This window comes from Pan troglodytes, chromosome 1, assembly GCF_028858775.2.
Source record: "Pan troglodytes isolate AG18354 chromosome 1, NHGRI_mPanTro3-v2.0_pri, whole genome shotgun sequence".
Classification (NCBI taxonomy): domain Eukaryota; kingdom Metazoa; phylum Chordata; class Mammalia; order Primates; family Hominidae; genus Pan; species Pan troglodytes.
The window spans coordinates 80,373,137-80,396,204 of record NC_072398.2 but is presented as its reverse complement, the minus strand read 5'-3'; the positions used below and the strand labels follow the sequence as shown (position 1 = coordinate 80,396,204).

The window sequence follows — 23,068 nt, the reverse complement described above, 5'->3', positions numbered from 1 at the left end:
GTGACACATACACAGACCCCTTCCCAAGACCCCACTGCCACAGTTACACACTCTTTCTCTGACCTAGATTCCTAACAATTTATTCCATTTTATGCAAATAATAGTCTTTATTATATTTGTAGAAATAATACAGCCCCTCCATTAAAATTTAAGTGACTCAGAATTTTCTAACTGGACAAAATTTAGGGAACACTGCCCCTGTCATACCTCTTTCAATATATATTGTTAGATGGAAGCCTGCATAAATGGGTGGATCTAGAATTTTACATCTAGAATTTTACAAATTCGAGATTGTATTATTCATGCCATTTAAAATAAAAGATATTATAATTCACTTTACTGGAATTTAAAATAAAAAGAAGACAAAGAGAAGCACAACGTATTGATGAATTTCAAATAAACATTTCTTCTGCCTAAGAGAAGAGCCCTGGAAATTGAGCACAAGGATGATCATTCGTTCTGCCCCTGCACAGCATGCAAAGCCCAGATGGGCATGGTGAATGTGCCCAGGGCAGCCCAGTAGGAAAGCTGGGACCACAACCCAGATTCTTGCTACTTATCCAGGAATCTTTCTACCACCCACAAGACCATAAGCTCTACACAGCCATGGCATGTTTTTCTCAGAATTCTATTCCTGGTGGCCACCAAGAATCCTGGCTGTGGAGGCAGTCCTTACAGAGTTGCAACAGGCCAACTGAATGCCTCAAACCCCCTCTAAAGATCCCTTTCCTGTCCTAGCTGCTTAGTCCTAATTCTTCAAATATATAACCGCTCCACTCCAGTCCACAGACAAGAAATAATTTTTGCTCTTTCATTCTACCTGTGCTGCTGCTGGTCTTCAAAGCACCTTTTGAACTAAACATTGACTTAGAATAGTACAATCATTTCTTCCTTTGTTCCATCTCTAGTATGATTTTCTCCCATTCCTGGGCCCAATTCCTATGGCGTCTTCAGGCTTCCCACTTTTTGCTGTGATGATGAGAACACTATTTTCTACCTGACCACAGTGGATTTCCACTGTTCTTGCTACTTATCCAGGAATCTTTCCACCACCCACAAGACCATAAGCTCTACACAGTCAGGGCATTTCCACTGTTCTTGCTACTTATCCAGGATCTAGAATTTTACATCTAGAATTTTACAAATTCAAGATTGTATTATTCGTGTCATTTAAAATAAAGGATATTATAATTCATTTTACTGGAATTTAAAATAAAAAGAAGACAAAGAGAAGCACAATGTATTGACGAATTTCAAATAAACATTTCTTCTGCTTAACAGCAGAGCCCTGGAAATTGAGCACAAGGATGATCATTTGTTCTGCCCCCACACAGCATGCAAAGCCCAGATGGGTATGGTGAGCCATGGCCCTTTGATGAAATCCAGTGGATTTCCACTTTATAGAATGAGCTCTTTCTCAAACCCTTCCAAAATAGTTCTTCAGCTACCTCTCCTTCTTTGCATTTCCCACCATCCCAGCCATTGGTCTATCCCCTCTTATGAGTGGGCAGAGCCAGAGCAGGCAGTTGTCTATGTGCATGGCCAGACAGCTGCTGGAATGCAACCTTGTATTTTATGGGAAGATAAGTTTCCAGAAAATATAATGCATAAAATAAGTACCGTGTGCTGACTGGTGAGAGAGGCCTTGTTGACACACAAATTGTAACATTATCAACAACTGGATTTCATTTATTCTTTTCCATTGCTGAAAATGAACTTGCAGATCTAACAAAATTAGATATTAAATATATTACTTGTCTGTCGTCAGAAATCATCTGTCCTTTTAAATTTATTATTACTTGTTATTCATTTATTCACCTAATGTATGTAATTCAAATATGCATTTATTTATTTATTTATTCATTCATTTATTAAACATCTCATACTCTACTACTGTTCTGTATCAATCACTTTGCTATTATGTTGTGAGAAGAATTGAGAGATGGGCTCGGTATTCGGTCAACCATGTAAATTAGCTTGAATTCCCTGTTCCCAGGACTTGTAAGAAGTTCTGGCAGACTAGAAAACTCAGCTATAGGGGCTCAGTAAGGCAGGTTAAGGTGTAAATTGAGACCTATGGCTCTTTGATGATCTAGCCTTTTTTTTTGGTATGTGCAACTGTGTAGTTTATTATATATGTATCTAGGTTTTACAATTTTCTTTTATTTTACTTTAAGTTCCGGGATACAAGTGCAGAATGTACAGGTTTATTACATAGGTATATGTGTGCCATTGTGGTATGCTGCACCTATCAACCTGTCATCTAGGTTTTAAGGCCCGCATGCATTAGCTATTTGTCAATGCTCTCCCTCTCCTCACACTCTACCCCCTGACTGGTCCCAGTGTGTGTTGTTCCCCTCCCTGTGTCAATGTGTTCTCATTGTTCAACTTCCACTTATGAGTGAGAGCATTCACTGTTTGGTTTTCTGTTCCTGTGTTAGTTTGCTGAGGATGATGGCTTCTAGCTTCATCCATGTCCCTGCAAAGGACATGATCTCATTTGTTTTTGTGGCTGCATAGTATTCCATGGTGTATATGTACCACATTTGCTTTATCCAGTCTATCACGGATGGGCATTTGGGTTGGTTCCATGTCTTTGTTATTGCAAATAGTGCTGCAGTAAACATACCTGTGCATGTGTCTTTACAGTAGAATAATTTATAGTCCTTTGGGTATATACCCATTAATGGGATTGTTGGGTCAAATGGTATTTCTTGTTCTAGATCCTTGAGGAATCACCACATTGCCTTCTACAATGGTTGAACTAATTTACATTCCGACCAGCAATGTAAAAGAATTCCTATTTCTCCACAGCCTCGCCAGCATCTGTTGGTTCTTGGCTTTTTAATAAACACCATTTTGACTGGCGTGAGATGGTATCTTATTGTGGTTTTGATTTGCATTTCTCTAATGATCAGTGAGGTTGAGCTTTTTTTCATATGTTTGTTGGCCACATAAATGTCTTCTTTTGAGAAGTGTCTGGTCATATACTTTGCCCACTTTTTGATGGGATTGTTTCTTCTTTTCTTGTAAATTTGTTTAATTTCCTTGTAGATTCTGGATGTTAGACCTTTGTCAGATGGGTAGTTTGCAAAAATATTCTCCCATTCAGTAGGCTGCCTGTTCACTCTGATCATAGTTCCTTTTGGTATGCAGATGCTCTTTAGTTCAATTAGATCCCATTTGTCAATTTTAGCTTTTGTTGCAATTGCTTTTGGTGTTTTTTATTATGAAGTCTTTGTCCATGCCTGTGTCCTGAATGGTGTTGTCTAGGTTTTCTTCTGGGATTTTTATGGTTTTGGGTTTTACCTTTAAGTCTTTAATTAATCTTGAGTTAATTTTTGTATAAGGTGTAAGGAAGGGGTCCAGTTTCAGTTTTCTGCATATGACTGATGTAGCCTTCTTCATTCTACCATTGCTCGCATCTCATCAGGAGTATACTAATCACTTTGTAAATGCCTGGCATACTTCAGCAAGCTATATGAGTGGAATGGACTAGGCTCATGATATGGTGGAAAGGTAGCTTTAGGGGCTGATCTACCAGGGTGTTCTATTCTATCCTAATTCTTAGTAAAGTAGGTGAGAGGTAATTTCAATATGAAGCTCTAAGAATCATAAGCAAAACTCATATGTGTCCAAAAAGAGAAGGTTGCCATAAGCTAGTGCTCTCTGTGACCTGTTCTCCTACCATCACTAAAATGCTGCCTTCCTCTAAAACAAAGCCCTTTCAGAACTGAGCTGGGCTGTGGTTTCCACGGAGTTGTTGTTCCATTGTTTTGGCTTGTCTTCTGTACTCAGACCCCTATAGGGGACAGAGCTCCCATGGGGGTAAGTTCCCCTAAGTAAAAATAAATGTAGGAAGATAAGCCGAACTGTTTCATGGAGTACCAGTTCTGAAGGCAATCCAAGTTCCACAAATTCCCCGCCAGCTGTTGGCCAGGCTGCTGGCCCCAGTGCCTGTACGGGAAGTGTGTGTCACTTTCTCACACACCACCTCAGATAACTCTGCCCTGTGAAGATTATTTGGACCCTACAGACTCAGAGCCTGAGAACATATAGTGAAAGTTAGATAAACAAACATAACCCTCCTCCTCCGGCTTTGGTTTGATTGCCTTCACGTTTTGGTAGAGTCAGCCTGTTCAGGAGTTTGGTATGTGAAAGCATTCCTTCCAGAGCCGGATCTTTGTGGGGGTACCTTTTCACACTGTGGGGAGCAGATAGTAGAGTGGCTAAGAGCATTGGCTATGCTGCTGGATGGCTCCACTGTTCTTAGCTGTGTCATCTGGGCGGGCTTCGTGCCCTCTAATAGCCTCAGTTTCCCCATCTGTAAAATGGACATAATAACAGCACATATGTATTAAAGTTTTCGTGAAGACCAAATAAGACAACGCATGTAAAATTCCTGGGATTAATAAATTGCTTATTAGTGTCATTATACTTATGTTTAGTCTACACAGTAATTATGAGTCTACTTTGTAAAAGCTGTCCCTTGGCTCCCCTGTCTCTAATTAGTGAAACACTGGAGGATTCATAGGCCCTCCCTGAGCTGCTGTTTCCCTAAAACAAAGCTCAATGAGGTTGGATGTCTTAGCCACCCACTTTGGAGCACAGGTACTTTAGTATGCCTTACCACTCTCAGGAAGTAGTATTCCATGCAGTGTCTGACATTGTTGTCCAGCAAATGTTTAATAGAAGAAAGAGGGACCGAATGAGTGACCCGACTATGTCCCATTATTGGAGGCAGAATTGACTTTTAAGAGCTCATCACTCAATTCCATTAAGGGCCCTGAAACTCTCTCCAAGTAGTTTACATGGATCTTGGGTGAGCAATCCCTTTTCTTGCTTCCATTCTCTCCCTGCAGCTCCATGATGAGGGGGCAAAATAAATATAGCTTTGGGCATTCCTCTCCTCCATTCCTCTCATTTTCACTTTTAACAAAGCTCCTTATTTAACAAGACTCACCTAAACACTGGCCATAGCTGCAGGATTACAAACACAGAGCTAGGTGAGAAGAGAGGCAACTTCTAAATGGAACAGGACTGGGGGAACTGGCAGGGATTGCATTGCTAAAGTTACTCAAACGCAATTTAAAAAGAGATGGGTAGCGGTCAAATGACTAATGCTCTGACTCACTTCACAGCACCTGGTTGTTGCTCCTGAATGGCCTGGAGAACAGGGCAGTGGCTCAATGCTCTATTCCGCTTGGAGGGAAACTACTTGGAGGGAGTTTCAGGCCCCTTCATGGATGTGAGTGAGGAGTTCCTAACAGTCACCAATACGATGGCTAATATCCTGGTGAATTGTATGACATGACCGCAGCTCTAAGGAAATAAGACTATTTCCTTAGAGCAGGAGGGCACTGGTACCTTACTTACAAGACTCTCCTTCCCATCTGAGAAGACATACTTTCTTTTTCTTACCACCTCTTTGAAGGCTGAGGTTCAATTTCAGTTTCAGAAACTGGAGTATTGTTAGCCCTGCTCCACCTGAAACTGGAAGCTTTCTAGAAGGAAAGTCACAAGGTAATTACTCCTCCTCTGAAAACACATTTGTGAACCTATTCTGAGAAAGTGGACTTTCTGAAAATGATTTATCTCAGGGCCATCACCCTGAAAGCTAAAACGGAAGACTTTCTCCTGTATCTGCAATAGTAAAACATAAAAGCAGTGGGGTGCAGGGGAAAGAGCCCTTGTTGAGGAATCAGCAGACATGAGTTCTAGTCCTAGCCCTGACCTTTACATGCTTTGTGGAGCCTCACCTAAGGCACTGTGTGGAGTCAGTGATAATGCCTACAAAACTCTTGGCCAAGATAGTAACTGGAAGAGCCAGGACCCAAACTCAGATTCATTTGAGGTCAAAGCTCATGTTCATGAGCTCTCAAGGAATACAATAAATCTCTTCGAGATGGTCCCACAGCTCTGATTGGTGTGCTGGACAGGACTTCTTCTTGTTGTCTGCATTCTTTACCAAGTCCAAAGCTATTGGACAGGCAGAATTACAGAGCATTTGCAAGGTGTGTGAGTGTCTGGTTTTGTTGGTGAACCCCTCTATACAATTTTAGAAGTTGGACTTGCTAAGAAGTTTGGACTTTAGGTGGTGTGGTGTGGGGTTGAGTCAAGTGAGGAACAAGGTAAAAGGAAGCAGCACCATCTTGGTCAAGAACTCTCAAAATTTCATTAAATAGATAATAGATGGGCTGGTTGTGCTGGTCTTTTTCTTCCCAGCTTCACAGACACACAGGTGTTTCAAGGGCTGTTAGCCAGTTTCCAACCCCACTGCAGAGATGGACTATGAGAAGTTTTGCCCATGATCTAGACAAGTGGCTCACTCCATGTGGCACAGCATCCTTAACACTCCCAAATTTCTTCCCCGCCCCAAAGGTGGATGAGGTCTTAAATAGTACCAAAAGAGTTTCTTTCTTTTAGAGTAAAGCTTTGATTTTTGTTAATTCTATTCTCCCCAGAATAATTCTTTGAGTTGCTATCAGGCATTTATAAAAAGGCCCACAGAATTTTAGAATGTTCATTAAGTCTTTTGACAAATATTCATTAGAACTTACTCTATACCTGATGCTGCACTTGGTCTGGAATCTCTTCAGAAGACTGGTACTGATAAGTAAACACTATGACATTGGACAGGCAGAATTACCAGACACTGTAACTGATAAGCAGACACTATGATAATACAGATACTGGAAATAAGTAGACTGGTACCTAAGACAGAGGAGCAGAGAAATAGGAGAGTGGTTGGGGACGGTGGAGCAGTGAAGTGACAAGGGACAGAGACAAACACAGTTGGGGGCAAGTTTGCCCAGTAAAAGAAGCCTTCAAAGTTCTGGATTTCTCTGCTAATTCCAAACAGAATTGTTCCACGACCCATCTCTCCCCTTCTGCTGATATTTATACCTACTTCTGTAAAACTAGGATGACAGTTCTTAACCTGACAGTATTACACAAAAACTAAAGAGATGCTATGTATCAAGTGTAGCGTAGAACCTGGCACAATGTATATAATTGAAAGGCAGGGGAAGTCATAGTTATTACTACCATGATGATAAAAGTACCTGTAATCTGATAGAAAGACAGGCTACATCCTAGTCGCGAAACATCACTTTCAGTAAATATTGGAGCCTACATTAGAAATTGTCAGGATTGAACTTCTCCAATTAGACACTGAGAGGAGCCTCAGAAAGCACATATCAGAGCACAAAAGACAATACCAAGCCTCTCCTCCTTCAAAGATCCTTCCTTTCTTGACAATTCCAAATCATACTAACTTTCCTTCCTTGTGACATGTTGATATCACCATTACACATTTCACCTAACACATACTGTCACTGAGTAGCCTCATGGGGCTACAATGCAAAGTTTTTGAACACTGCACCGTTTACTGCTCATCCTCCTGCCACCATGGTGGGGATATGAACAGTCTCTTTAAATAGTGTTAAGTTGCACACATTCTGCTCTCTTCCTGCCTGCATCTGGGTAAGAGTTCTGCTGTCTTCTCCATGTCCAGGTTTTAAGTCTGCTAGTCTGTCTACAAGGTTTTAACAGTGAAGCAGAAATGACCTGCAGAACAGCATCTCTGGATAGAAAGACCTAGCACAGGACAGTGTGAGAATGCCTCCAAAAATACAAATTCCTCAGTTTTTTTTGGAAAAATACAGGCAGGAGAGGCTTCCCCTAAGGCCTCTGAGAAGATCTAGATTATCTTGTGAGATGCATTTATGTCCTGAGAGCAATTCCAGGTCACACAGGGATTGCATGAGCTACGTTAGCATCACAGTAAATTTGACATGAGTTTATGAATATCAATTATAATATTTTTAACCAAGAGATCTAATGCTATCTCCGTGTCTATTAAAATGTAATAAATATTCAAGACACTCATAATGTACACATAATATTTATAGATTGTGATTAAATTATATGTTCCAAAAGCAAAATGATATATTTCAGAGGCTCTGTAATCTAGCAATTTGGTTTTCAACTCCAGCTTTGTAATTTACCAACTGTGTGATACTTGTCTCCATGAGTCTCAGTTTCCACAGAGTAGTCATGATAAAGTAATAATAAATAACCTTTATCAAGGACTTGCAATGTGCAGGCATTGTGCTTAGCACTATGCGTGCATTAATTATTTTAATTATCAAAACAATCCTATAAAATGGGTTCAAATAATGAGCTTCTCACCACGATCACCATTTTACGTATAAGGAAACTCAGGTTTAGAGAAGGTAAGTAATTCCCCTAAGGACACACGTTAATGTACATATATTATCTTATTTAATTCTCACAACAACAGTTCTAGGGAGGTGTGTTTTAGTTGTGAAAGCTGAGTATTTCGGAGTTGAGATGACTTGAGTAAAGGTAGTAGTGGGGTCAGTGGGGTTGCATTTTGAGAATTGTTCTGACCCTAAACTTCATTAACTTTTCAATACTTCAAGATACCTCAAAGAAACACACACACACACACACACACACACACACACACACACACACACACACACGATATCTTAACTCTGCAGACATCTCTTATTGATTGAGAAGATTGTGTCCTGCAGGTTCCCTGACAGAAGCAAATCCCCTCCTGGGAGGAGGGAGCTTTTGCCATCCTTACAAGAGCAGCCAACAACCATTTTTGCAGAGCTCAAGTTCCCCCAGACAATTGATTCCTAGCACTTAGGAGAGTGACCTAGATGGAAAGTTGGCAAGAATCCTAGATCTGTCATAACCCTACTCTCCCACACTCAGCCTTCTTGCCCTCAGAAGTCATCCTTACGTGGATTTGATATCTTTTTTAGGTCAGCACTCACTATGGCTTTATCCGGGAACAAAAATAACATCAGCATTTCATATCACCTACAGCACTGTGGAATCAGGCTGGCTGGCTCAGGTCCTCCCTCTGCCATCTGCTAGCCATGCAAGGGCAACCTCCTCATGTGTGAAACACCTGGATTCCAATACTGTTGTGAAGATCAAACAATATTAGCTTTTGAATAACTCATGGGCATAGACTGTATGTTATTCATCTCCATCTTCCTGGGGCCTGGGAAAGTTTGTGCTAATAAGCATTTGGTAGTGAATGAATAAACAAATGAACATATAAATGAAGAATACTCTATAAATCATAAATCACCATGTAGATCAGGGTTAGGGCCATAGAACCTATACTTATGTAAAGTTATGGATTTCTCTCCTAATTCCAAACAGAATTGCTCCATGACCCATCTCTCCCCTTCTACTAATATTTATATCTACTTTTGTAAAAAGAGGATGACAGTTCCTAACCTGACAGCAATGTTTTTATTCAGTTTTTAATTGCTTCAGTCTCATGGCCTTTATTCCTATTCTGTGAGGTAAGGAGGTTGCTCTAGATTGTGCCGAAGACCCCCTCCAGTGCTGGGATTCCACGATTCTGTTGTACTATGTTTGTGCCGCATCCTTATATTTATTTTTTTAAATTTTATTTTGAAGTAATTTCAGATTTACAGAATGCTTGTAAAGACAGCACACAAAATTCATGTATACTCTTCACCCAGGTTCCTCTAATGTTAATTTTCATAACTCTAGAGTGTCTAGGAATGCTAAGAAATGCTAAGAAATTAACCCTGGTATAACACCAAACTGATTTCATCAGTTCTTCCACAAATGTCAAACCAGGATAGGTTACTGTGCAGCATTTAGTCCTTATGGCTTTTGAAATAAAGAGTTGACTTTCAATTTTTGAAATTGATCGAGACCTTAAGATTATTGAGAGAATGAAAACCTGATAAAAACTTCATTCTGCGGCAGCAAAGTGTGTCAGCCATCCTCTGTGCATGTTTTAGAGATCCTTAAGAAATCTTGAAACACCATCCTGCATGTTGGTAAATGCAATAAATCAAAATGAGATGTGAACAATACAGTTGGAACGCCTACTATAGACACTGGAATATTGAGAATCAAAGACATAAGCAAAATGGTTTCCCTGTGGGAAAACCTGCAGGCCTCCTTGCGGAGGGCCGTGGGGACACTGGCTGGGGTTTGGACTGCTGATTTGGTCTTTCACTGCATATGTATTGAGGGCCTGTTATGTACCAGCACTCGTCTAGGCACTGGGGATACAGTGGTGAATGAGACAAAGCCCCTGTGTTCATGAAGCTTATATTTTAGTGAGGGAGACAAAACAAGAAACAAATGCCAATCAGGTAGTGACAAGGGCATTGTAGGAAACAAAGCAGGCTGAGGGAGTGGAGACAGCCAGATGTGTGGGGAGAGGAGGTGGTCTTGGAAAGCATCCCCGAGGAAGTGGGCCCTGTGAGTACTCAATACTCAGAACCATGACTCAGGATGACTGCCCTGCACTACACTGAGGCTTGATCTTGCTTAGATTAGGGAAATAGTCCTACCATGGAAAATGGAGTTCCCACCCAACCTATCCACCTTCAAATGCACCTCGATGCTGCCATAGCCCTGTTGCATAGATTCCTTTCTCTTCTTCTCCAGTCTGTGGCTTGTCATTGAATTCATAAACTCAGCTCTAACACAAACTGCCACTCCAAAACTTCTCCTTGAGATTCTTTGAAGCCCAGGGTAAAAAGTAGATGCCAATAAATGGAACACTTTTCCTCTGAACTCAGACTCCGTGGAAAGCTGGCTTGCCCAACATCAGCCACATCAATTTCAGATTCACTAAACTTTTACTACCTGCCCATGATGTGCTAGGCATTTGTTTTAGACTTCAATTTGCTTTATAGTTTTCTTATACTTTGTCCTACAAGTATCACAGTAACACAAGTAGCAGCTTGTGAGGTGGGAGTCACACCTTCCTTTTTCTTCCTTTCCTTTCCTTTCCTTTCTCTTTCCCTTCCTTCCTTCTTTCCTTCCTTCCTTCAATTCTTCCTTCCTCCCTCCCTCCCTTCCTTCTCTCTCTCTCTTTCTTTCTTCTTTCTTCCTTTCTTCTCTTTCTTTTTTGCCAGAATGAGATACCAAATGTCACAGATACAAGCAGGAGCTGTGAATCCAGGTTTCCTGCATCCAAGCCCAGGGCTCCTTCCGCTACACAGTAGCTCAATCTCACTAGAAAATTTCACCTTCATCTTATTCCACACAGGACCCAGTGCCCTACAGCCCGTGCTGACCCAAGTTAGAGCAGATTCCCTGAGAACAACCTAGGCATGCCCTGGGATGGTGAAATACCACTCATGGGGACCCAGGTAAGGCCTCCTGGCAGTTGTTAGTGCCAGAGACCATCATCCAAACTTCAGAAGCCGACACTTGAAGAGGTGGTTTTCAACAGAGAAACTGTGATCAATGGCAGCACCACAGACCACTCAGCTATGATGGCAACACCTTTTAAAGATGGCACTTTGATTAGAAAGATTTTCTTTTTAGCAGATCCTATGTGCTATTGTCAAGCCTATATTCGAGACTCCTCCCCTCTTTTAAAATAAACCTGAAAGCTAATTTGGTTATACAAGGCAGCCCACCTGCACAAAACCATCAACAACTGTTCCCTGAGAACAGACTAAGCCTGTAGCCAACGTAAGATGTAATTGCTCCCCAGCCCATAAGCAATTGCTTTCCTTACAGATTTTTCACTGAGACTGGAGGCTGAACTCAAAGGCATAATCATTTTTAAAAGTGCTTCCAGGGTAATTCGTGTCAGTCCTGGGGCAGCTGGATCTTATTGTAAAGAAGTTGTTTTGCATGTTTGTGAGTTTTCAACCCTGTGATTAGTAGAGGGGGAGAAGGAGACAACAGAGGGTGGAAGGAGGAAAGGAAACCAAAATTACTAGACACTGCACACCCAAAAATGCCGAGAAAGAGGAGGTGGAAGAGGTGTCTCGCCTGTCAGCTTTTCCCTTGACTCCCATGGGCCAAATAAAATCATGTTATTTCACCTTCTTCCTCTTTTGCTTTTCTTCAAATAGTTTGGGAGTTCATGACAAACCAGTCATAGTTGGCAAGTTTAAAACTAAACATCATTTGGCTTCTCTCTCTAGCAGGGATGAACACAAAGATCAACAGAATGCAAGAAAAAGCCAAGAGTGTTTTCAGGGGTGAGCCACAGTTCTGTGGAGCCTTCAGAGATCATGCAGCCTGACTGCTCACTTTCCAAATGAGGCGGGAGACTGGAGGGCTGAGCGTCTGGGCCAAGGTCACACCACAAGTCATTAGAACCAGGATCCAGACCCAGGCCTCCTGATTCAGAGCCTAGGGCTCTTCCTCTACGGCTTGGGGAACTATGGCTGAGTGCTGCTTGACTGTGGCACTAAAAAGGCCTGTTAGAAAGGAGTCGCACCCATGTGATGGTGCTCCTGAGAGGTGAGGAGTGGAGGGACAGTTGTAATTAGGTCATTGCCATGCTCCACATTAGGCAGTGGGCCTGGCTGTGAGGAGTCATGGAGACAACAATCAAGGTGAGCCTGGTCTCTGAATCAGCATCTGTCAGAAGGGGTTTTGAATAACTAAATCTGCTCACCAGAGGCCGTGGGGGTGGATGAGAATGGCCCACAAAGGCTGTCCAAGCAGCCTCCACAGCTCCGGCACCCTCACCTGCTGCTGCCTGTGTGAGTCCTCTCCCCACCCTTTCTACAGTCCGGCTGAGCCCCTCCACAGTCCTGGTAACCAAGTAGGGATCATCCCTCTGGGGCTGGGCTTCTGCTGTGGTCTTGCAGGTCCCCACCCTCTCCAGGAGGAAGAACTGCCCTGAGTCTGGTCCGGTGGCACTGGCTCTGCTGACAGAGTCAGCTGTCGGGTGGGAGCCCACGCTGGGTGGAGGCAGCAGCCTCTCAGGAGCCCATCACTGTGGCAAAGCACAAGCTCTTTGAAGCAAAGACTCTGTGGATCCAAACCCCAGCTTTCTAGCCGAGGAAATACTGGATCTCTAGACTGCAATTTGTCTACCTATAAATGGCATATACCCTTGTTTTGAGCATTACACGAGATGATCCACATAAAGCACTTAGCATGGAGTCTGCTCAGGGTAAGCACTCAATAAATGGTAGCTGTTGTTATTACTTAAAGGCCCGCACTCTTTCCTGACTCCCCCACCCATCGGTGTTTCTTCCTCTTGGATTTCCCATCATCACCTCTCTACTGGTTGTGTCCCCCAGGGTTCTATGCTTTTTCTTTTTTCTATTTTCTTTTCTTTTTTTTTTTTTTTTTTTGAGACAGAGTCTTGCTCTGCCACCCAGGAGGGAATACAGTGGTGCGAGCATGGCTCACTGCAGCCTCGACTCCCTGGGCTCAAGTGATCCTCCTACCTTAGCCTCCTGAGTAGCTGGGACCACAGGCTGCATGCAACTACACCGGGCTAATTTTTTTTTTTTTTCTGTAGAGATAGGGTCTGGCTGTGTTCCCTAGGCTGGTCTCGAACTCTTGATCTCAAGTGATCCTCCCTCCCCAGCCTCCCAAAGTGTTTGGGATTACAGGCGTGAGCCACCACACCTGGCCAGATTTTGTGCTTGACCCCTCCAATCCCCACTACACTAAGTACTTGTTGCCACGCATCTGGGTTGCTCTACAGATAGCACATGCAGCAGCCCTCCAGGTGGGCTTCCTCCTCCCTGGACTGCCTCCTCCGTTCTCTCCTCCAAGCCTCCTAGAGTGCTGGCTCCATCTAGGCTGTTGTAAATAATCAGCCTAGCAGTCAGTGCCTACTAGGATGAGCTCCTGACCAAGCACCTGGGCTGAGACCCAGCTGAGATAATCACACCCCACAAAAAAGTACAAGCTCGAAAAAATTCCATGCCACTGCTTAGGGCAGAATGCAGTCAGGGGAAGACAGCACCTCTCTCCAAAACCCTTTAGTAAACTATTTTCCAGCAATAAAACCCACTTTAAATTCAGGCAGAGAGAAGGACCTCAGTACTCATAATTGAGAGAGCACATTTAATCAAGGCAGTAGACAGCTATTTAATTCCACTTTCTTTTGCCTAAATGTCCTTGTCCCCTCTTTTCCATTCACTTGCTCTAAATCAATAGTTCTCAAACCCTCCGTGCTGAGAGATCAATTGTTTATTTTTCTTGTTCCCAAACTACTGTGGGCCAGTACTTTTGTAAAATGGTAAAAATAAATTTGTAAAAAAGAAAAATGCCATTCCGATGGCATAGCAAGTTTTAATTTCTATAAAGTTTCTTACTTTCAGTTTCTGTACATATCTTTTGGTAGTCTGGTAAGCAAGCTTCTCGCCGACCTACACCAGCCCCTGGCCCAAACTGAGAGTAGGTAGAACAGCTTCTGGAAGGAACAGAGCCACAGAGGAGTCTGTCTCCCACAGACACTCCCCATCCCAGGTTTTTGTCCTGTCATGTAATCTGCTCAGCAGCAGCCCTGCTCCACCCAGAGCATGCAGTGGTGAGGTTTGGGGTGGGATTTGCCCAGGCTTTGGTTACTGATATTCCTTGAGAGTCTAGCAGCCCCCAGGAGGAGGGATATGCAGAGATGTTCCCAGCCCCAGTGCAGTGCAGGGACTGGCCCTTACCATTCCATGCCAGCCCTGTTGATCTCCTCCCACCAGCACTCCGTGGGTTCCCCGAGGCTCTGTGGTGTGGGCATGCAGGCGTAGTTCCATTGTCTGTCAGAACCTTCCTTCTTGCTGAAGATGCTCCTCACGGCCACTATCACCTGCCCCTGGGGACACTGGTAGCTGAAGCCTTGCCGGTTCAAATTCACCCACCCATCATCGCTGTAGTCATGATACTGCTGGTATGGGTATCCATAATCGCCATACTGGCCCCAGGCCATGGTGACTAGGGGCAGAAGTACCCAGAGAAGACTGAGGTCCATGCTGCCTGGGATTTTGGCAAACAATGTCACTCTAAGATTGCTGGTCTGACCGTTTTATATAGCTGCCGCTGACATGTGGCTTCCAGATGTGGGTGAGAAGGATCCAACTGCAGTGTGTCATTGCTTAAGCAAAACTTTTCCATGCTGAGATGTCAGCCATAAGGACATTCAGCTTGTTTTAAGGTGGAATTCTAGGAATATACCAGCAGCATGTAAGTCTAAGAAGCTTCCTGGAGAAAGAACAACTTTGTATGTAGATTATAAAAGCCAACTGCTGCTCCACCCTGTAGAAATATTCACTTGAAAAACACTGATTACTAGCATATTTGTCCCTCACCTTTCAGCACCTCACCCCTTTCTGTCCTACCCTACCCGCTACTAGCAAACCCCTGTATTTGTTCTCCAAACTAGCCTTCCGGGCCACACAAATACCCAGACAGTGATTTCAAAATACCGAAATCATAGACTGAAGTAACAGAGCCATCTAAGATTTCTGTAAGCCTGAATGCCTGTTTTTTTTTTAAGTTGTCAATCCAACACTTTTTAACCCTTGAGTATAAGCGTGGGTATACCAGTTTGCAGGGCTACTCTGAGAACTCATAAGTTGCATAAGGAAGTACTATGGGCCCATGGGGAGATAAGTTGGATATGATTTCTACACTTAAGCATTCTACCATGCTGCTGAAATTGGACCCAGTCAAGTCTAGAAAGTGTGCTCTGCTCTCAAAAATGTAATGGGTTTAATCTAAATAAACCCCCTATTTATCCTTCAGTATTTTTGCCCTCACATTGAATTTTCTTTTCATTGAGTTATAATTTACATATAATTAATTCACCTTTTAAAATACATAATGTACAGTAATATAGCCAGCACCCTAATGAAGACTTAGAACAGTTCCATCAATCCAAAACATCCCCTTATATCCCTTTGCAGTCAAATCTTCCCAAACACCCAGCCCTTGGTAACCACTGATTTACTTTCTGTCTCTATAGTTTTGCCTTTTCCAGAATGTCAAGTAAACGGAATCATACCACACGTAGCCTTTCATGTCCATCTTTCACTTAGCATAATGCTTTTAAGATTCATCCATTTTAAAATTCAACATCTCATTGTACGTGTTAGTATTTTGTTTCTTGTTATTGTTGAGTAATATTCCATAGCATGGATGTACCACAGATTGTTTATACATTTACTAGTTGAAAGACATTTGGGTTGTTTCCAGTTTTTGAAAATTCATTACTTTTTATGTAATGAATTTTATATTCATTATATTTTATATAATGATTACATAAATGTAATTATAAAGTTGATATAAACATCTATGTATAGGTTTTTGTGTGAACAAATTTTTATTTCATTTGGGTCAATACCTAGGAGTGAGATTGCTGGTTCACAAGGTAATGTATGTTTAACTTTAAAAGAAACTACTGAGGCCGGGTGTGGTGGCTCATGCTTGTAATCCCAGCACTTTGGGAGGCCAAGGCGGGTGGATCACGAGGTCAGGAGATCGAGACCATCCTGGCTAACACGGTGAAACCCCGTCTCTACTAAAAATACAAAAAATTAGCCGGGCTTAGTGGCGGGCGCCTGTAGTCCCAGCTACTCGGGAGGCTGAGACAGGAGAATGGCATGAACCCGGGAAGCGGAGCTTACAGTGAGCCGAGATTGTGCCACTGCACTCCAGCCTGGGCTACAGAGCGAGACTCCATCTCAAAAAAAAAAAAAAAAAAAAAGAAAGCAAGAAACTACCTAGCTGATTTCCGAAGTGGTGATACCATTGCCCACCACTACCAGAAAATTGCCATTAAAAAAAATTTAGCTATTCAAATAGGTTTGTAGTGATATTTCAGTGTGGTTGTGATTTTCATTTCTCTAATGATCCATGATTTTGAGCATCTTTTCATGTGCTCATTACCCATTCCATGCATCCGTTGATGATTTGGCTTTTCAAATTTTTTGAAACCTTTGGGCATCTCTTAAGCACATAGTATTTCCCATTTCTCGTCAGTGTTGTTCTTAAAGTTTCTTAGAATTGTGATCATAGACCAATTCTATCTACAGCCTCTGTGAAGTTTGTTAAAATGTAGACTCTGGCTCTTCTCCAGGCCTGCTAAATCATAACCTCACAAGGGGTGCTCAGGTATTTATATTTAAAAAAAAAATTTCCAGGTGATTCTTATTCACATCAATTGCTAAGAGTCACTTTCCTAAAGGAATGTGGAGCCAGAGAAAAATCACACTATTAATCTCACCGTCTGCCTAGCCTATGGCACATTTACCAGATGGTATTCAGTCTAGATCAAACACCAAGATAGTCTTGAAAGGGAAAGACAGTCATACATGAGAATAAAGCAACAAGTAACTCTGTGTGTGTGTGTGTGTGTGTGTGTGTGCTGGGCATGCAGTTTTCTCTGATGATCATGGTTACTGAAGCTAGGGGGAGAGGCTCTGGGCTGAACAGCTATGTGAGGCTTAGTTTTGTTTTTAGTGCCATCTTCTCCCACCACTTCCATCCGTAAGTAACTGCCCAGTGCTGGCATCGGAATTCTTCCTAGCTCAGAATGATCTCTCTGATTCACGATATGCTGAAGCAATCATTCTCAACCTTATCAGCATTTAAGGATTACCTGGAAAGCTTTTGGAAACCTCCAGAGTCTAAGCAATTTCTGGACCAATCAGATCAGAAGCTTCTGAGCAGGGTCCCGACAATGACGTCCTTTGAAACCCTCCCTATAGGCTTCTCACCAGAAGCCAGGGTTGAGAACCTCTATGCTAGAGGGTTTTCTTTTTTTTATTTTTTCAGTTTATCATCCTGATGCTCATGAGTTGTATCTTGCATTCTGGACATGATATGAGCTATTTTAAACCTTAAAGAGCTGTAAGAGACAAAGCAGATTATCATAAACACTCATCTTTATTATACATTTGTTTTCCAACAATTTCCAGGGCCTCTGCCTGATCTCCATTCTCTGCAGATTTCTTTCAACTACAGCTAGAACTACCTCAGCTGGATTCCCTGTAATGTGCAAAAATAAATATCTTCATGCTATGGTCCAGTTTGAATATAGATTTCTGTTACTTAAAGCTGAAAGCAACCTAACTCATCCAGTGTCTCAGGAGATTCCAGAAAGTGCTGATGCCTTTGAGAGAGATTCTGGTGGCCGCATAGAGAATGATTTCCATACGCAGACATTGAGAACATAAGATTAATGCATTTACAGTTGACCATGTGTTTTCAACTAGGTTACTATGTTATCTTCCTCATAACTTTATATGTTAGTGAGGCATTATTGGAATTAGTTTCTCACAGATGGGGAAACTGTGGTGAGAGAACATTTTGGGCCAAATTTCTAGAACTGGAAGGATATGACCCCATGTCTTCTGATTCCCATTCTGCAATTCCTTCCATCATTTCATCAAAGTTACAGTTACTAATTATAACATTTAGGAATAATTGTCAAATAATGCACTTATGAAGTATGTATATTAACATACACATATAACTAATTTGCGCTACGCATTTCTGCTGTTATTTGAAAAGTCTACTCAATAGACCCTGGGGACTTTAAAGAACTAAATGTTCAATAAGTAGTTTTTGGGGTGTTGCTCTAAAACCAGCAGCATCAGCATCACCTGGGAACTTGTTAGAAATGCAAATCCTCCGGCCCCTCTCAGACCTACTGAATCAGACACTGTAGGAGTAGAGCCCAGCAATGTGTGTTTGAACAAGCCCTTTAGGTAACCTGATACTGACTAAAGTGAGAATTACTGTATAGCAGATAATGCCGAACACTCTACCCAAATTCCAGGTGTCACTTCTCAAGAAGTTATGTAGTGATACTGAAGCCTATATAACTCAGTTCACTAATTTTGATTCTGGCGCCCACACAATTCACCACTGGGCTATCTTACCTCCTAGTAGATAAAGGACTTGAGATATTTTGGAGATTCTGACAAAGAGCATTCAAAAGCCTCCATTCTTCTTTTTCTTCTTTCTCTTATTCTTCTTTTCTCTCTCCTTATCCTCCTCCTTCTTCAGCTGTATTGAGATATAATTAACATACCATACAATTCACCACTTAAGGTATATAATTCAATATATCCCTTAAATTAGTATGTTGACAGAGTTTATGCAACCACCACCACAAGCAATTTTAGAATATTTTAACCACCCAACAAGAAACCCTGAACACATCAGTAGTCGCTCTCCATTTCCCTTCATCCTTTAGCCCTAGGCAACAATCAATCTACTTTGTGTCTCTATGGATTTGTCTGTTCTGGATATTTCATATGAATAGAATCATTCAATATGTGGTCTTTCATGAATAGGTTCTTTCACTTAGCATGTTTTATGTTAGTGGTTCATAAGGTTCATCCATTTTGCAGCATGTATCACTAGTTCATTTCTTTATAATGCCAGATAATACTCTACAGTATACATCTACCATATATTATTTATCCATTTATAAGTTGATGGACATTTGAGTTGTTTCCACTTTTTGGCTATTATGAACAGTGTTGCTACAAACATGTATGTAGAAGTATATGTGTGGACATATGTTTTCATTTCTCTCAGGTATATACTCAGGAGTGGAATTGCTGGGTTATACGGTAATTTTTGTTTAATCTTTTAATGACCTGCCAAACTGTTTTCCAAAGCAATCGTGCCATCTTACATTCTTACCAGCAGTGTATGAGAGCTCCAATTTCTTCTCCACATCCTCACCAATGCTTATTAAGTCTGGGTTCTTCTGAAAGTTGTAGGAACTCATAGCCACTCTGGTGACACTTTTTGTGACCTGGATCCACTCTTGTCTGGCAGCTTTCTCAAACATATAATCCCTTTTTGAGAGATTCTGAATATAATACTTTGCCCAATTTTAATTGAGAGCCCCTAGAATGGCCCTAGAATCAACTCATTCCTAAGTTACTTTTACACTTTCTGGATTGGGGTAGCTGCTATTATATATTGGGAGGGAATGATGTAGTCTTACAGACGTCACCCTGGAGCAGACCTGATCCACTGGAGAATTCCAGATGTGACGTGCTGGCCCCGAGGAGGGCTGCTCAGACAGGAGAAGGCAAGGCTCATGCTAGTGCCTGGGTGAAGCTGGTAGCCCCAGATGAATGGATGCTTAACCCAAAATATTGACTGTGAGTTATTGGAGGATTCCATTTTGCCTGCTGTCTTTTTTCCCTTTTAACTCCTGTGTATAATCAGGACTTGGCTGCAGCTCTAGGTGGCCAGAGTACTATCACAAACTTCCCAGCAAGTGTATGCTGAGCCATCCGTGGCTTTCCTCCAAAATGAGTCTGTGCCAGTTTCACGGTTTAGCTGAGAGAGGCATTCAATAGCCTCAGTACACCCAGGCTGTCCTCACCTTCAGTAAACTTGCCACCCTTGCATGACCCATTGCTTTTTAAGATCAATTGTGGAACCCACTGTCATATCATTTGGGGTTAGCCTTGAGGGCCACCAATAAGGTTAAAAATGCTCATACTGGAAGCAGCAGGAGAAAGAGTGACAATCCAAGTTGAGGAAATAGAGAAGATTGGGAGGAGTAGAATAAGGTGCACCTACTGTGTGCTAAATACTGTACTATGTGCTTTACATATGATAGACCAATTGACCTTCCAGCAGTTCTAAGAAAATTAGGTTCAGAGATCACTGGTAGCTCACCCCAATTTTCACAGCTAGTACAGAAAGGTGACTTGAATTTGTTAGTAACTATACTACCCCAAGTGCCAAATGGTCACAGCAGGGCCTCAGAGCAGTGGCAGATGGTTGTGAGAAGAGCAGAGACTCCTAAAATCCAAATATCTAAGTTAAAGTTCTGGTTCTGCAAGTAATCAAAATGACCTTCTGATTTGGGTCAGATAGTTTTTTGTTGTGGAGGCTGGCTGCCCTGTGTATTATAGGATGTTGGACAGCATCCCTGGCCTCTATCCACTAGATGCCAGTAGCATCTTCTCTTCCACCACTGTGACAATCAAAAATGTTCCAGACATTGCTAAATGTCTCCTGGAGGGAAAAATCATCTCTGGTTGAGAACCACTGAATCAGACAAAACCCACAACCTTTGTTTTATCATCTGTAAAATGGAGGATAATCACAACACCAGCCACTTACCACGAGATTATTGTGACAGTCATATCAAATAGTGGTCTTGCAAAGACTTTGTCAAGTGTAAAGCTTGAAACAAATGTACATTGTTAGTCTGACCTCAGGGTAACACTAGAAGCTGGAGTTGAGGGAACAATCATGCATATTAGTGTAATGAACAGCCCCAGGACTCCGCAGGGCAGAAGAGTGTTCTTGTGCAGATGATGACTGGAGGGGTTTGGGAATGAGTAAAGCTGGGGGAATATGGCTTCACCACTCTCTGGAGTTCCATTAATATGTGGATGAATGTCAATCGCAGAGGTTCCTGAGAGTGAGTTTGCAGGGAGAGGTGTCAGGATAACAGGGCTGAGCACTAAAGGCAGAGTGAGGGTAGAGAATTCAGGAGGCTTGGGAACAGTAGGCAGATGGAGGAGCTATCGTGGTGGAGAAGAAGCTTGGGAACTTGTGAGCTTGGGAACCAGGACTGTGTCTTGGGGTGAGAGTAGGGATGGGGATGGGGATGGGGTGGTGCTAAGCCAAGTTAGCTCTGAGACACTCACAGAAGGAAGCTTCAGGGCCCAAGTGCCTAATTAGTGTTCTGGGGTCTGTGAGGATGAATGAAGCACAGAGATGTATGTGTAGGTGCTGGAAATATTGCTTTAGTAAATATATTATATGCTCATAAGTGGAGGAACAGAGATCAGGATACTGGTTACAACCTCTGAGCTCATGACCTGCTAGAGACCATGGTTAAAAAAAAGCGCGGGAGGAGGTTCATTGGAGAGATTTGGATACAAACGGGGGCAAAGAAAGAAAACAATTTAATCAGAAAGTACTTAAGTGATGTCATTTTAAGCCAAATTTTCTAATTTGAAATTGGGTTTTTAAGTGTGTAAACCTAAGGTTTATAAAATAAATAACAGCCCCTTTCATTTGTGTAGCATTTTGCACAATGTATATAAACCGCACAATCCAGCACTCAATAAATATTTATTCTTTTCCACGTGCAGGGATTTAACAGATCTCAGTTCATCTTTGCATTGGTGATGGTAGTAAAGTTGGCTTTCTTATTTCCATTTTATCAGTTTGGAAATAGAGGCTTTGAGAGGTACAGTGATGGCCAAAGTTACAGAAATATTGGGTGACAGGGCTTGGGCATAAGCCAATGTTCCCTAGTTTGAGACCTGCCTGTTCTCTTGGAGGACACGGCATTGAGGGATTTGGTGACACATCCTTTAGGGAAGCAAGGCGGCCAATTCTAGAGCACTTTGCCAGTTCACACAGTTTGTCCAAGCCTTTCCCTCCTACCATCCTGAAGGCAGGTGGTGGGGGCAGGGCTTTAGCAGGAGGAGCAGCCTCCCTGAAAATAACATCCTCCCATACAGGACATCTCTGCTGGTGCCGTCCTCCAGTGTGTTTTCTGTGTGCTGCTTCCTCTGATCAAGCTCGGCTTGCTCTTTAACCAAGATTCACACATTCTTGCTCCCATTCCTGAAGCTACAGATTGGCACCTCTTTTCAGCATTGTCCAATCATGGTACATCAACTTCAGATAATGGACTTGGTCACCTAAGAAGCATACTGTCTCTCCCAGCTCTAAAAACACACACCCACCCCAAAGTATTGATACATGTGAGGTCCACAGACCACCTGCATCACAGCCATGGAGGCATGTTAGAGGAAGATTCCTGAGTTTTTGACAGCCTTGCTTCGGTGGAATCCTGGAGGTGGGGCCCTGGAAGCTGCCATTTTTTTTTTTTAGAGGGAGTCTTGCTCTGTCACCAGGCTGGAGTGCAGTGGCGTGATCTCGGCTCACTGCAACCTCCACCTCCCAGTTCAGGCAATTCTCCTGCCTCAGCCTCCCGAGTAGCTGGGACTCCAGGCGCGCCACCGTTCCCAGCTAATTTTTGCATTTTTAGTAGAGATGAGGTTTCACCATGTTGGCCAGGATGGTCTTCATCTCTTGACCTCATGATCTGCCCGCCTTGGCCTCCCAAAGTGCTGGGATTACAGGCATGAGCCACTGCGCCCAGGCGGAATCTGCCTTTTTAACGAGCTTTCCCACATGACTTTTATGCATCCCGAAGTGTAAAACCACAGGCTAAGGTGCATAAGGATGTTTATGATTTTGTAAGCTTCCAAAGTATGAGGCAGAACCAGGCAGGGCTCCTCTGCCAACTACCCTGTCG

The 23,068-nt window shown here is 42.5% G+C and overlaps 1 protein-coding gene across 1 annotated transcript in view; it reads right to left on the bottom strand.

The window, feature by feature from the left end:
* Positions 1-18,811, bottom strand: part of DPT (dermatopontin) — a 37,739-nt gene extending 18,928 nt beyond the window's left edge. Inside the window, exons 1-3 of the mRNA XM_001135049.7 lie at positions 18,690-18,811; positions 17,405-17,653; positions 14,472-15,006 (exon numbers count right to left, since the gene is read on the bottom strand). Of these exons, the coding sequence (XP_001135049.1) occupies positions 14,472-14,776 (305 nt within the window). The 5' untranslated portion in view covers positions 14,777-15,006; positions 17,405-17,653; positions 18,690-18,811. The remainder of the gene's footprint in view (positions 1-14,471; positions 15,007-17,404; positions 17,654-18,689) is intronic.
* Positions 18,812-23,068: the final 4,257 nt, after the last annotated feature.